Source organism: Triturus cristatus, chromosome 4_1 (assembly GCF_964204655.1).
Source record: "Triturus cristatus chromosome 4_1, aTriCri1.1, whole genome shotgun sequence".
In the NCBI taxonomy this organism is placed as follows: Eukaryota; Metazoa; Chordata; class Amphibia; order Caudata; family Salamandridae; genus Triturus; species Triturus cristatus.
The window spans coordinates 334,328,459-334,344,004 of NC_140585.1; the positions used below are offsets into that span (position 1 = coordinate 334,328,459).

At 42.7% G+C, this 15,546-nt stretch overlaps 1 protein-coding gene across 1 annotated transcript in view; it reads right to left on the bottom strand.

The window, feature by feature from the left end:
• LOC146854897 (differentially expressed in FDCP 6 homolog) overlaps positions 1–15,546 on the bottom strand; it is a 354,648-nt gene that overhangs the window by 151,637 nt on the left and 187,465 nt on the right. Inside the window, exon 3 of the mRNA XM_085652318.1 lies at positions 11,872–12,051. Coding sequence (XP_085508444.1) covers positions 11,872–12,051 — 180 coding nt within the window. The remainder of the gene's footprint in view (positions 1–11,871; positions 12,052–15,546) is intronic.

A 15,546-nucleotide genomic window follows, 5' to 3' on the forward strand; every position in this document is an offset into this window, starting at 1 on the left:
TCATGCCGCATCGACAACACCTCTGTCTCAGGCGCCCTGCCTGGAACAAGTGCCCCAGGTGTTGCAGGTCTTGTGTCACAGGGGCCACCAGCTCATACTAAGAACTAAATATTTTCACTTGTAACCAGTTTTTCATTGCAAACTTGCTATCACGAGCAGACGAAACACGGATGCAAAACGGGACAGTCTTACGTTGTGCGTATGCTGTTCTGCAAGAGCTTTGGGTGAGCATTCCTTTTTAGATCAAGCCTAGCGTTGCAGCAAACATATGCTGCTCGCTCTGCGAGGCATACTGTAGTAGAGCATGGTGTGTAAGCCTCGCCCACTCTCCTCCCATATTTTTCATTGCCGATTGTCATTGTCCTTGATAAATGTTGGCTTCCGATTGATTATGAGGCTTGTTAGTCCCACCTTGTTACCGCCCTGTCTCCTTTTGGTACCGCCCATAAGGACTGGCCCTTTTACTTCGCTCCTAACAAGGCATGCTTTATCTAGAGAGTGAGCACTATTTACTTAATTGACAATGGCGGCTGTCCTACTGCAGGCACGATGTGCTTTGGTGCCTTCTTTACTCCCCTATCCCTCCCGTTGTTCGTGCCTTCCCCTCCCCCCATTGTCCATGCCTTCTCCCCCCTTCCATTGTCCTGCCTTCTCCCTCTCCCGTTGTCCATGTCTCGCGCCATCCAATTGTCCGTGCCTTCAAATACCCCCATTCCCTGCCGCCCCGCCCGATGTTGTGATGCCTACCGTGGCTTCGCACTCACATTGTCCGTGAAGGCACCCTCCTGTTATCGTGATGCCTACCATTTGCAAAGCAATTGGTTTAGCGTAAATGTGGGTCCTATTGCATTGCAAATGCTTGTTTAATGAGATGCATGTGTTTATGTAGAATGTATGTATATACGGGTATTAAGTATGACGATGGAAAGTCTTGTGTTTTACTTTCTGGTGAATAAGGGAATCATGCTTCATTCACACGTCACGTAGTGGCATCAATCCTAAATTATACTCTTTATTTGTGTTTATGTTATTTATGGTCAGTAAATGTAAACTTATAACCTCAAAGTGACAGTCTCTCTGATGGAACATGATTACATTTACTTTCAATAATATAATAATAATAATAAAAAACATTTGTAAAGCGCATGGCTACGCGGGAGCGTCCCAGCGCTAAGAACCAACACGGGAGGGGGCAAAAAGCTAAGGAAAAAGAAAAGTCTTGAGTTGCTTACGGAAGGCCTGATGATTGGGAATAGTGCAAAGGTGAGGTGGCAGGGAGTTCCAAAGTTTGGCGGCATTGTAGGAAAAGAGCCGTCCACCACTTCTGGCCTTCTTGATTCTGGGGACCTCAGCCAGTCTCAGTTCGTCTGACCGAAGTTTGCTATTTGCTTTGTAGGGTCGGATCATGGCTGAATTAATAGGAGGACCTCTCCCTTGAATTGACTTCTGGACTATGCACAAGGCCTTGAATATGATGCGTTCCTGCACTGAGAGCCAATGAAGGGAGCGTATTGCAGGTTTTGCTGATTGCCTATTAGATAGTCCCGTCAGAAGTCTGGCTGCACTATTTTGGACTGACTGAAGTTTGGAAATTACTGAGGAGGGGGAGCCCAGATATAGTGCATTCCTGTAGTCCAGCCTAGAGAGTATGAGGGATTGTGCCAGTACCTTTTTTGCAAAGGGGGGAGGAGAGGGAGGATTTTGCGGGCCATTCTAAGCAGGCCGAATCAGGTTACTGCTGTCTTCCTGGCCTGTGTCCTGAAGTTCAGGTCCTGGTCCAACCAGATGCCCAGGCTCTTGATCTCTGTCTTAGGGGCTGAGGGTGGACCCATGCCGGTTGGCCACATAAAACTGGGGTTGAAGCGGAGGGGATTGCCCAGTAACATGATCTCAGTTTTTCCACCATTAAGTTTAAGCTGGGACAGGTCCATCCAGTTTGAGATGTCCTCTAGGCAAATGTGGAGACTATTGATTTTATTGTCCGCTTGATTGAGTGCGACCACCAATTGCGTATCATCGGCATAGGTCACTATGCGGATTCCCGAGGGGGCTACAATGGCTGCTAGAGGGGCCATATATACATTGAAAAGGGTTGGACTAAGCGATGAGCCCTGGGGGACTCCGCTCGTCAAGGGGGTGGGTTCGGATAAGGTGTTTTCCTCAAAAACCTGAAAGGTTCTAGCCTCCAGAAAGGAGCACAGCCATTGAAATACAGTGCCTGTAACTCCTATACTCCTCAGACGGTGTATTAGGATCTTTTGGTTCACCGTGTCAAATGCTGCGCTTAGGTCAATGAGAATGATGGCTGTGGAACCTCCCGAGTCAAGGATTTTTCAGCTTTCCTCCAACACCACTAATAAACCGTAGACATCTGTATGTATCTACGCAGACACCTAGACACACACAGATGATATACAGAAAGATATAAGCACGTAGACGCAGCTAAATGGCTGAGCGAGTTATGCACTCCCTGCTGACCTCTATCTGTACTAAATCTCCCCTCATCCTTCCTAGATCAATAAAATGCATGACATTACACGTGGCAGGAGTAATCCCTGCTAATTTTAGTGCTCCGTACAGGCTTCTTTTTTTCAGTTGAAGGCACTATATAAAAGCAAGCTCCCATAAAAACAGGCGGGTGGCTGGCTAGAAGGGGTGGGCTGAGGGTCGGCGCTCACGTCCACAGTGGTGTCCCCTAACACGATCACGGGGGCAGAAGAGGTGATCTGGCCTCCAGTGGCCACTTTCCTGCAGCCCCAATAGCAGCTGCTGTTTTCTTTTCGGCTCCCAGTCCTGTCCTGATTAAGTTCCCTCCACATTCCTCATCTAAGGACATCATCGGTTGGGGGACGCGACGCATTTTCTTGGGCAAATTCAGAGCTGCTTCAATTAGATCGTAGGAGATAGGAAGGTGAAGACAGATCTACGAGGGGGGTCAAAAAGGCCCAAACTGTAAAAAACAAGCATTGAAAATGCAATAGGTCTCGCCTTTTATTAAGTTAAAGCCATTTGCTTTGCTATACAATACCATTAGCAAAGCAAATGGCTTTAACTTAATCAAAGGCGCAACCTATTGCATCTTCAATCCTTGTTTATATTACAGAGAATATGTGCCCGCATGCTGTGAAATAACCTTTTTTGTACTTGATAATGTTGGACTTCAAACTGTACACCAATAATGAAAGTCTTATGTCCCAGCATAACAGCCTGTTGCCTTCGCCGTTAACTCTGGTTCGTTGCCATGGGAACGTCCGTGATACATCTGTGCACAATTAATATTTTAGCACTCCTCCATTAGGTTACGGGCACTGTCACAGTCAGTGGAAACACGACACAAAGGAAGCGCAGCCTGTTCACTACGGCTGTAAAATGCTTTCACTTAATTTGCCCTGTGAGAGCACCATGTCGGGGGCTGCCCTGCGACATGAAAGAGTTCGAACATGACGTCAGAGGGGGCACGGCTATGGAGGGGAGCGGTGTACTTATTTGTTTTTTTATTTATGAAATTATATAGCGCATCCTGTGCCGGAAAGCATTCAAGCGCGTTACATGCGCACCAGTTACATTACAGAAGGACACATTCATTCGTTTTTTTACCGCACTGAGATATTAAGTGATTTGCCCAGGATCACAGGATATTGAGCCGACGCTGAGACTGGAAGCGGGCTACCCGGGTCTTAAGGCGGTAGCTCTGCCCATTGTCTGCCCTTGAAGGCAGACGGTAGCGCGGAGGAGCAGAGTGAGCCTCATAGCAGTGCCTCAGACTCGCCTGAAGGCAGTTTTCATCCAACTTTCATTCGGAGCCTCTTTTGTCAGAAGTCCGCAGCAAGGCGCAGGGAAGAGCTTTGGCAGCAAAAGCCCAAATGAATAAAAAAACGGAAAATGTATCTTAAAAATATATCTCCTATTTCCCTGAAAATGCAACAGGATTTCATTGAAATATAGGATTTGTGGCCCCTAACCTAGCTTTCCAATATGGCATTTGTTTAAATATCTGTAGAGGCGAGTAGGGTGAGCACCAAACGTTGAACGACAATTGCACCGCAGGCGTCCTGCTCAACACGGGTACTCCCTCTGCGTAGATTTAAAGATAGAAATAGCGCCAAGATGCCAGTGTGGCACTAACCTGTGATTAATTTTATAACACAGCCCTATGATTTTTGAGATAGCGCAGTTAAGCGTTATACTGTGTTTTTGTTAGTAAAAAATAACACAAATAGATGTAAAGCAAATCGCGTCAACAGAAAAACGTGAACAGAACGTTAAGTATAGACATTGTTTGTTTATATGAAAAGCATTTTTTAATGAATAAAGGATAAAAAAAAGATTGTGAAAGTATGTCCTGTGCATCTCAGTGGCACTGGAAATAAAGGGGCTTATTTACAAACCCCTTGTGTCGTCCCAATGTCACTGTTTCCCATATTAAAAGTGACACACCAGGGGCGCAAGGGGCTTGTAAATAAGCTCTTAGCTGTTCCGAGAAGTCGACCAGTGGGGCTGAGGCGGGGCGCGTGCTCCTTGTATCTCCACAGGTGGACCTATCGGGCGCCATATCTCTTGTGCACAGATCCCAGCCTCGAAGAACTCCGTACAAAAATATTTCCCCGGAGCAGCAGCAGCAAAAAAAACAAGAATGTGTTGGGGCCTAGAAACGAGTTAAAAGTTGTCACAGGTTTATTGATTCGGTTCACAAAAAGAGACAGTAATTTACCACCGTGTATCGACTGACAAGGAAGACAAAAGACGCTGCGCGCGTGTCTTCCCGTGGGCTCAAGCTCCCCGTGCGCTGCTGTACGTCAGTCTCGCGCCCAGATTGAAGTGTCACTTTAATCTCGCTAAACGCGGGCTTTGAAGCGGCAAGGGGCTGGGAGAGTGCATTCCAGGCGGGGGAGCGGACCCTTTGAAGTATGATGCCGAGGCTGTGGCTACACGTGCACGCGCCAGTGGGCTGAAGCGCTTCCCCAAACGGATTACATGGCGGCACGATGCACGTGATTGTGCGCGTGCTCGCCATGCAATCCACTTTTGGGAGCACTTTGAAATGCCCCTCTTACTAGAGTCTCGCATAGCGATTGCGTAAACGCAATAGCTAGGCGAGACCTAAAAAACTAAAGGGGGAGGAAGGCGGCAAGGCTCGGCTGCTGCTGGACAAGTGGAGGTCAGAGCTCCAGCGTAGCACAGACAGATGCTCACACAGTCCACTTCTGGCGCGCAGAGATTTTTTTCTGCAAAACATCCCGCTTCCTTTATTTCCCCACAGATTTCAAACTTTTTAGGACGTTCCCACAAATTCCATACAGGGAATATGCATACGTAGCAGACAGGAATGAGGTGTGAGGGGCGCCATGAAGCGATGTGGCAGCAGCTTAGGCCAGCAAGACTGCCACACTACTCAATTATAGTGGCAGCTCAGGTGAGCTACAAGGAAATGCACCCCAACTCCAAGAGCCCTTCATTAGCTAGTCCAGAACAGTAGTAATTGGGGCGCACTGGGGCCCTGAGAATCATGGACACTGGTGCCACTGCACATGCTGCACTAATTAGATCAACCCTTTTTTCAGCGAAGCCACTCATGCCAAGTGACTCAGTACTCCGGGAATGTATTTTTTAAAGCTATGCCTGAATCTAACAAGCAATCGACAGCTTTAGAGGGGCTGAAACAAGGTGTGTAATAGAACAGAGAAACTGACATTGTGACGGAGAGGGTGGCTGGGGGTGCTGGCCAGGTGTAAGGGAAGGGGAGTGACCCCAGGACGCAGGAAGCCGGTGTCCCGGGAGGTGTGATCTGGGACAGAGACTTTGCATATTGTACATATTTCAAATAGAGAGATTTCAAATCACTACTAAACAATGTTGAAAATAAATTCAGTGACTGTCGTTTGAAGATGTACTATGTTTAAGCATTTTTCGCAAGCGCTATATAAATGCAAACCATTCCCCCTTCTATCCATCCACTGGCCTTTTTAAATCAAAATAAGAAACTCACATGTCCACCGCTCATATTAATTTAATATCTCCGTACACTAAGTCACCATTAATCCTTTTTGGGTTCCGGAGTAGCGTGCTACTCGACAAAAAGTGCTTTGACACCTCGTCTGGGGTAGTGAGCGCTATATAACTGCAATCACAATTACAGTATTTGCACTTACTGAGAAAGTACATGGCATTGGGGTCATGTCCACATGACTGTATGAAGGCTACACGGAAGCAGACGGTAAGGCCAGCTGCTGAGCTCTTTTAAATTACTCGAAGCATCAAGAGATTGTATTTTTGTGCGCAGCTCCGAAATATTCTGGGCCTCCAAGTATATTTAAAACTTGAAAAACATTTTTTGGCTGCTATAAAAACAATAACTTGCAATGCAATTGGTCTCGCAATACTGCACGTTTGAGCTATTGGCGTTGCAAATAATAATGCAACGCCAATAGCTCAAACTTTCAGTAATGCGATACCTATTTAATTGCAAATGTTTGGTTATGTAGTTTGTTTTTCATATACTATAAAACAATATGATACTTGGACGACAAACTGGCTAATAACGGTTCCGAAAACAAATATGAATATAGTGGCTAATTACATGATATACGCCAGGTGGCGCTAATGCTCTGTTCTGTGTTAAGCTGACTTTTTTTCAGTGTATTATTAATTATTAAGTGAAGAGGTTGAAGGACTACGGGGATGGTTTTACCGAGCTGCAACATTTTCCACATCCAGTTTGTTAACTTGTAGTAAGTACGGCACATAAATCGTTATTTGTTACCACAAATGAAACACTAGAAATGCACACACAACACTCTGCAACTGTCCAAAATAGCAGGGGCACGGGATTGAACCTGTAGAGCAGCATGACACACGTCTGGGTATGTACCTGCTTCTTTTCTTGTTTGTCTAGTTACATTTGCGGCTAAACCTAGTAAGAAAGCAAGGACATGCAGGGTCGGACAGAGCTGCAGCCTTGAGTACCGTGGAACTATGGGGGCTTTTCAAGGAAGGTCATTCAAAGGAAGTGCTAATTTAAGGCCAGTCTCTGTCACAATTTAGTGACGGACTTGTGTCTGCAGTAATTGAAGAGCAGGAGCGGGTGTAGTTTGCCCATCTTGAACAGTGGTTAGCCGGGGCTCGGCCAGATACAGCTCGAGTCCAGTGGCACAGTGTGCACAAGACCCATGTATGGGCGTACTCCTCCCACTTAGCGCAACACAGTAAAGCATGCAAAACAAGCATTTGCAATGCAATAGGTCTTGCATTCACATGAGTTTGAGCTATTGGTATTGTAAATGACAATGCTTTTTATTTATGTTTTGGGTTTTAGAACATAAATAAAAGGCATTGCCATTTTCAATCCTAATAGCTTAAACTCTCTATTGTATTGCAATAAAGGGCCTTCTCGACCGTTTGTTAGATTGTAAATATCAGAGGAAGAAACCGGCCTGCGACGTCTTCAAACTAGTGATAAATAGTGTAGTGAAGAAGACGTGTAAGTGTTGTAAGTTACACAGACACAAAGTGTGAAGTGAAAGTTACATATGATCTGATCTATAAACCCTAACAAAGCGCTCCACCACCTTTCGCTCTGTGTTTACACTGTTACGGCTCAGGAGGAAGAACGGGAGGGGGGCTTTTTCCTGCCCTCTCCGTGATTTGAGTGTGCAGTGTGGCATTGCGTAATGTCATTGCTATCTTTGGCCTAATAAAAAACACTCCAGCTGTAGTAGGGCCCTGGCTTCACCCCCTGGTGCAGGGCGGGCTGTGCTTCATGGCAGGCATGGAGGGAGGGTCTCGGCTGCAGCTCCGGCTTTGTACAGTGCCCCAGCTATTACTAGTGAGCGAGAGGCGCTGAGGTGGTGGTATTGATGGTAGTGGTATTGGTGGTGGTGGTGGTGGTGTTAATAAAACAGGCTTTTGAAAACAACCCGTCAGGTGGCTTTAGTACAGATGACATGTAACACAGATGTGCTGTTGTCAGCTTCAGCCCATTAGCACAGGATTATGTACTACCTGGATTTCACATGACTTAATTCGTTAATCATTTCTAAATCAATTCTACCTGGGGGAAGGGGGCTTGAAACAGACATGAGATAATGTCGGGTTAAAGTGATTGAAAGCAGGCGCCCCTGTTAAGGGGGCAGCAGCACTGCTTCAAAACACACAAGCGGTTTCAGCTGAAGCAGCGCATGTCCTCCTGCAGTAAGAGAAACTCAATAAAGTAAATAGTGCTTACAGACTAAATACGGGAGCTTTTTGGACACGCGAGAAATATAAGTGAGTTGCCAAAGACAGAACACACAAAAATATTTTTCTGATGTAAAGGACATTTCTGCTGGACATTAAGGTACATGCAGCGCACTCTTGTTTTTAAAAAATCAATTGTAATTGACAAGAATGATAACTTTCTCCCAAAAAAGTAGAAACTGTCCATCGAATGTCAAGACAGTTGGTAACAATAGGAGCAAAGTGCCCCGCAAGAAAAAGCATCCCTAGTTTTTAATTTAAGCATACTATGATAACCCAAAAGACTCCTTTCGTAGCTCATAGAGCAGAGTTTATCTATTTATGTATTTTGAAATAAAAAAGTATTACACCCATTTATTTAATAAATAAAAATGATTACATCTCCGTTGATGTTTTTCTCTATATTCGCAACAGAAATGACATTGACGATCCTTCAGTAAAACAGATTTCAGCACCACAATGAAGCCAATCAACAACAAAAATGTTGTCAACTTCTGAGGACCCTTAAGGTGATATAAATCACTTCTGGCAAAAAACGAAAACGTCTGCCTTCTGAGTGTGTGGGTGGGGTGAAAGTGTGTAGTGTGGGTTGGGGGTGTCAGGTGAATTTTAATTATGACATACCAAGGGCATTAAAAATAAAATTCTGAAACGCGAACGGGGGCATAAGTCTACATGCAACAGAAGCGGTGGCTCCTTTGCTCAGAAACGGGCTGTGCCGTGTGAAGGGTGCACCCACTGGATCCCCTAACAGCTCTCATTTTGAAGAAGTTTTTGTTTCCACACCTCAGATTCATGCGAAAAGCTTTGTGTCAAGCTTTGCTCTTCCATTTGGGAAGCTGTGCCCAAAGACTATGTTCTGTCCTCTCCGCTCACCCTTCCTACCCTTCAATGATGTAGTGCCCCACAAATGACACCATGTCGCCTCTTCCCTGGCACTATGAGGAACGGAGAGAAGGAACAACTCGCTCGAGGCTCCTGCCTTCATGTTCCTTTACTGTCTGCGCTAAAGACGTTTACAAAATAAATATTTGCAATGCCATAGGTTTCGCATTTAAATGCAAGACCTATGGCATTGCAAAGAAACTGCTGTCGTTGTCCCCGCTTTGAAAGTGAAAGCGGGCATGGCGCTTGCGTGCTGGCTCAGGCTCGACTTGAAAAGTGATAAATGGAATGCTTGAATTAATCCCAGCCACTGGTAATTACTCAGCCGCATCCCAGTCCATTGTTACTTTGCACACCATGCCACCTCAGGTTGGAGCCAGCCATATGCAAATCAGCCTTGTCTTGTCCAGCAAACCAGTCTGGAATCACAGTGGAGACCAGGAGCAGGCTTTATTGCAGCTATTAGCAGACACTTGAGGTAATTATTGCCACGGCAGCCCATTAGTAATCCCTGGTCTCTCCTAGAGGACTCCTCAATGCATTCAAGGAGAAACAGCATATGGAGGCCAATTAGTAATACTATGTGCACACCAAGCAACCTTCACATAGGTCTGTTTGAGAATGGATAATCCGATTCTAGGTTGAGCGCACACCCAAATCATGGGGATATCAAACTATTCAGTTCCCAAAGATGGTCATTGGTACTGGACAAAATATAAAGTCATTTAGTCAAATACTATCATTTTTATCAACTCAACCCTGCCAATCAAAGATGTAGATAATTTAATTCAAAAGGGCATTGAGTTGCATCTGCCAGTGAGTATGGATCTTACGTCTAAAATTATATTCATCATCATCATCATCAAGCATCAGTCTAATTTGCAAACACATCAAATCATTCGACATTATAAACCCAGATTTGGCACACACCCTCCCACTCTATGCCTGGGCTCCTAAAGGTACCATCCAGGACTTATAGAAACCTTTTGAGGTTTCGTACAAAGCGGTCTAAGTGAGGCGTAGGCTGGGCGGCATGTTATAAGTTCACAAAAGGGTCAGGGGGTCACAGGGCCACCGTGAGAGTATCACTGTTGCCACCCAAATCCCGCAGTCCTTCTGGCATAGTCGCAGCATATCTGGCAGGGGCTCCATCACCCGACAAACAGAAGAGGTCCATAAGTTAAAAAAAAATCTCCAAGCACTCAGCAAATCACACTTGAGATCGTGGTGCCTGTATTTTTGTTCTTTATTTTCATATCTTGTAAATAAACTTCACCCTTGCTAACGTGTTTCGTCTACGCGGACCGAGTTACAGCAGACTTCTTCAGGGCTTGTGTAGTCTTAGGGTGTGAACAGGGAAACCTAATCCGTTTCAGGACATGTGGGCTAAATGTACCCGTATGACTGAATATTTATGATTTAGCCCTTACGTACATTAGACATATTCAGATCAAGTTTGTATTCTAGATGACGATAAAAATCAGCATGAGATATTTTTATTCTTCCTTTTATGAGTTTGTCAAACAAGTTTGAAATGCCATCGACCAGAGGTGTATTTTTTTATGCACCATGTTATTCAATCATTTTTTGAAAAATGGGATGTTTCTGAAAACAAGTTGCCATTGAAAAATACGGCAATATTTTTTGCCCACAAGCCTTTTTCTCCAATCATTTTGTAAATAGTTTATTATTACACATGTAATAAATTCTAGGAAACCACAATTGCGCAATTACGAGTGCCTCAGTTTTGCAGCCATTTTCTCCCATCTGCAGAGTTTCGAACACAGGGGTTCTGGGAAAATCCGGTGCATCTCAAATTGCACCCTGAGCCTCAATTGAGTATTGACAATTTACCTGAGGAATCTGGGTCACCACTCTCAATTTACCAGTAATTTCTTTCTTCAGGCAGAAGTTTCCACCAGAAAAGGCAGTTGCTGTTGGTAGGCGGAGACCCTGCGAGGATATTTCCAGCTCTGTGGAGGAACTACAATTCTCAGAATCCCAATGGGGCCAATATCAACAGTTCTCATCTCTACTGAGATTCCAGAAAAGCTTGTGCTGGATGCCATCGAGTCAGAAAGGACAATGCTGTGATTCGTCGCTGACAGTCTTTGTGGTTGATGTGGGGAAGTCAGTCGGTGTGGAATTGTGTATTGTGGTTTTATCATAGGTATCCCAATTCCACTTTTATACTTGCTATCTCTTTAGGGACCATTTTTAAAAGAGGGAGAAATTGAGGAAATAATTAGGCCACCTAATGGCTGCAGGTTTCTCTCTAAATTGAAGATGAGGAATCAATCCCACCAACGCTGGGGAGGTTGCACTGGCTCACAAATAACACTGCACTGAAAGCAAGGTTGCAACAACCTTTAAGAATCCCCACATCTTTCTTCTGGTGAGACAAACACTGTGAGCAGAAGGCCTGACGGTGAAACAAGCATCCCAACAACCTACAGGTCCACGAGGCCCAAGTCCAATGCCTTATGATGGGGCGCTGGAGATCATGGGTCAGTCCAGGCTGACGCATCTCTCTTTTAAGTAACCGACAGGATACAACAGTGTAATAAATAAATCATATACATATATAACCAGTAATATGCATATAAAAGTAAGCAAATAAAAAACAGCTTAAAACACAGAAAATGCCCCAGTAATACACCTTGGGAGAAATTAACTGGAAAACACAAACAGAATTCCCTCTCAGCACAACATGTTTAGTAAAATTAGTCAAAGTATTCATCGGCATTGACTTACCTCTTCTGGCACCATTATCAGAGGGTATGAGTCCTCCGACAGGAAGTTAAACAGGCACCAGAGCCGGAAGGCGTCCGTTTCTGGAATCTTCAGGCCGCCGCCCTTTGGGCTGTACTTTTTAGAAATAAGCGTCCAACACAACTCATCTAGTTTCTTTCTCTCAAACAATCCTTCCCGCACCTTAAGGAAGATAGATAAATATTCATTTAATTAATGGTCATGCTTTCCACTATTCTACCAAGTTGGTGTTCGCACGCTTTACACATAGATGGCAAGCCCAAATATGTATACATACATATATACACAATGGAACATATAGTTCCCAGGCAACGTATGAGACTAATAGTTCAAATTGATAAAGCACAGAAATGGAAAAACAAACAAATAATGCAATTCACAATTTTAATTAAGAAAGACATATAAAATCACATGTAATAAAATAACAATATGCAATAAAATTGAGATTTTCAATGATACAAATCAACAATATATGTTACACATAGTGGCAAAAAATAAGAAATCTTCACGACGCGCGTTTCGGCACAGAGTGCCTTCGTCAGGAGTAGCCACAACAGATCTAGAGAATTAATTAAAACAATAATTATTATATATACAATTCTGTGCTATGACTTTAATTAACAATGCTGAATTTGTCTGGAAAATAGTACTTTTCTTTAAGGAATTATATGCAACTGGTAATTTCATTCAAGTGATACTTCAAGAAGGAAAGGGTAGAAAAAAGAGAGAAGAAAGGGAAAAAGGAAAAAAATAGAAGAGAAAGTGAAGAAGAAAAAAGATAAGAGAGAAGTGAGTGTGAATGAAAAAGGAAGAAATAATGGTGTGTGTGATAAAATGATGCCCAAAGGGTTTGTGGTCTATAAATATTCCTCATAATTGTGAATACGTAAAACACCCGTGACAAAAAGGGTTAAGGAGAAGCTGTTATAAATGATATGATTCTTACTTATGTAGTTAGCAAGAGGTAGATCAATGACATATATACGTTTGGGGAAATCTCGGCCAAAAATATTTTTTCCTTTCCTCTTTTTATTCCCCTCTTCTATAACAAAAAACATATAACAGGATTAGAGAAAAAGTTGTTATTGCAAAGGTGTTAATGTAGGATAAATGGTGAGGGAATAGGGTATTTACTTGCCTATTAGATGATGCCTGGTAGGGAAAGGGATATTTATTTGTTTTCAAACCAATAGGTTGGTCATTTGATGTTCATGTGCCAGACCGTGACTTATCTTGTAGGAATATTTTTAATGGGAGAGATAAAATCTGCGACTCTGGAGATAATGAGATAAATGAGGTAAGGGAAAAGAAACATCTGAAAAAGTTTTTTAAAACGACAATACTGTCTTGATGTAAGCAGATAATAATATATATTTCATATATAATATATGTTGATTATATATGGAGTAGCAACTAGGTTCTATTGATAGGCACATGATAGAAAATGATTGCCTACTATAAAGAAAAAGATACCTGAAAATTTAATTAATTGGATATCATCTAGCTAATTATATAGTAGGGGTGTAAGCTGCGAGCTATACAAAGATCTTAAAAATATGAAAGCTCTAAAAATGATTCCGTATTTAGTGGGATAAATGGAACTTATTGTTAAAGTCTAATGGCCATGACTTATAATTAAATACATGACTGTATATAAGATGATTATTTTTACCTTTGTGTGCAATTTATATCAGATGATATTCTGACATCTGCTTGGTTGCAGGGGAACGCGTAGATAATAAGCTTACGAGTGAAATGATAGCGGAACTGGGAGACACGCATACAATTATGCTTAAAAGGAAAAAAAGAAGAACTAAGAGTTAGGTTAAAAGTAAATATAAAATTGAATATTCAGGAGTGTAAGTATACACATGCATGCTTACCAGAAATGGTCTCACTGATCTAATGTAGACCAAGACAGAAGAACACATAGGGGATAGTCAGTATGCAAATTAGGTAATGATACGGGTTTTAAAAATGAGCGTATGGGGGCGATTAGTTCACTTACCGGATAACAAAGTATCTCGATTGAAAAAGGTGCTTCCGCTCGCAAAAGGTCGGTATGATGTAGTCAAAAGTGAAACGCGCTATGAAGCGTTAAATAGAGGAAGCTTGATAGAACGCGGGATCACGTGATGGCTCTAACGTAGCGTACGTATCTAGATCTGTATGGTAGCATCTGATTGGGTAAGGTGACTTAAAAACGAAGAATGGTGGTGTGTGATAGGTCCGCGTGGTGTTCCAAGGACCCACTTTGTGATTGTAGGGAAACAAAGCAAGTGGATGTATCTCATTGGCTATCAGTGGGCCGAAGGATAAAAATGTGTGTGGACAGATGTAATGGGTCCACAAACCATAACAATAATAGAGAATTACCAGAACTGTAGTAGGGACCTCTGGATGTTAAAAGCGGTCGGTTATGAAAACCTGGCTATGACTATTGAATGGCAGGATGTATGGCAATATGATGAGAAGGTAGGCAAAAAGGACGAATGGCAGTATAATTGAATGGATGAGAAGTTCACAATGGAGGTATATGTCTATATCAGAAAACAAACTGGTTATATATGAGAGATACGAAAAATAAATAAAATCGAGGGCAGTGTATATAAAGCATAATAAGGGATAATGATGGAAAGCAGTGTACTGATTCAAGTGGTCGAGTAGTGTATTAAGTTTAGGAAAGGGGAGAGGTTGATGAGTATCATAGATAAGGGGTATTAAATGATGGCATTTTCCCATGGTAAATCATTATTTAAACCATTTTTGAATGTGTCCAGGTTAAAAATCCAGTACACTTCTCTTTTCTTTCGTATTTTTTGGCCACCTTCTGTGTCTGAGATCTTAATTTTTTCTAGTATTCGCCATCGGATGTCATCTGGTTTGTGTTTGAAGTCTGTATAATGTTTAACAAGAGGTGCTGTCAATTTAATGGTCTTAATCGCTGAACGGTGTTCTGTGAGTCTAGTCTGAATAGTTCTGGATGTCTCTCCTACGTAGCCCAAATTACAAGGGCAGAGGAGGAGATAAATGACATTTTGGGTTTTGCAGTTCCATAACCCTTGTGCTTTAATGGTGACATTGTTGAATATCATGTGTTCACCTTCTAGTATATTGTTGCATGATTTACACATAGTGCAACGTATGGTTCCTTTGATGGGATTGCTGCCATCAATGGTTTTTTGTACAAAAGAGGATTTTGTTTCTTTAGGGGTAAATCTGGAGTGTACTATCAGATCTTTAATGTTTTTATTTCGACGATGAGCAAAAACTGGTTTAGTGATCTTTTTCTGATCTGGGTTACAATTCAAGAGGTGCCAGTTGGAATTGATAATCTGTTTAACTTTTAGGTTCAGAGTGGAATGTTTGGTGATACATACTAGTTTTTGATTTGTATTTGTTTTATTTTTATTGAAAAGGTGATCTCTATCAAAAAAGCGAGCTCTTTTGTATGATTCTCTTATTAGACGATGTGGGTAACCTCTTGCTAGGAATTTCTTTTTCATAGTGGTTGCTTGAATATCAAAATCTGAAAGATTTGTGCAGTTACGCCTCACTCTCAGAAATTGAGAAAACGGAATGCTTTGTTTCTGGCTTCGTGGGTGATTGCTTTCAAAATGCAGCAAGGTGTTTCTTGCTGTTGGTTTCACAAAAAGG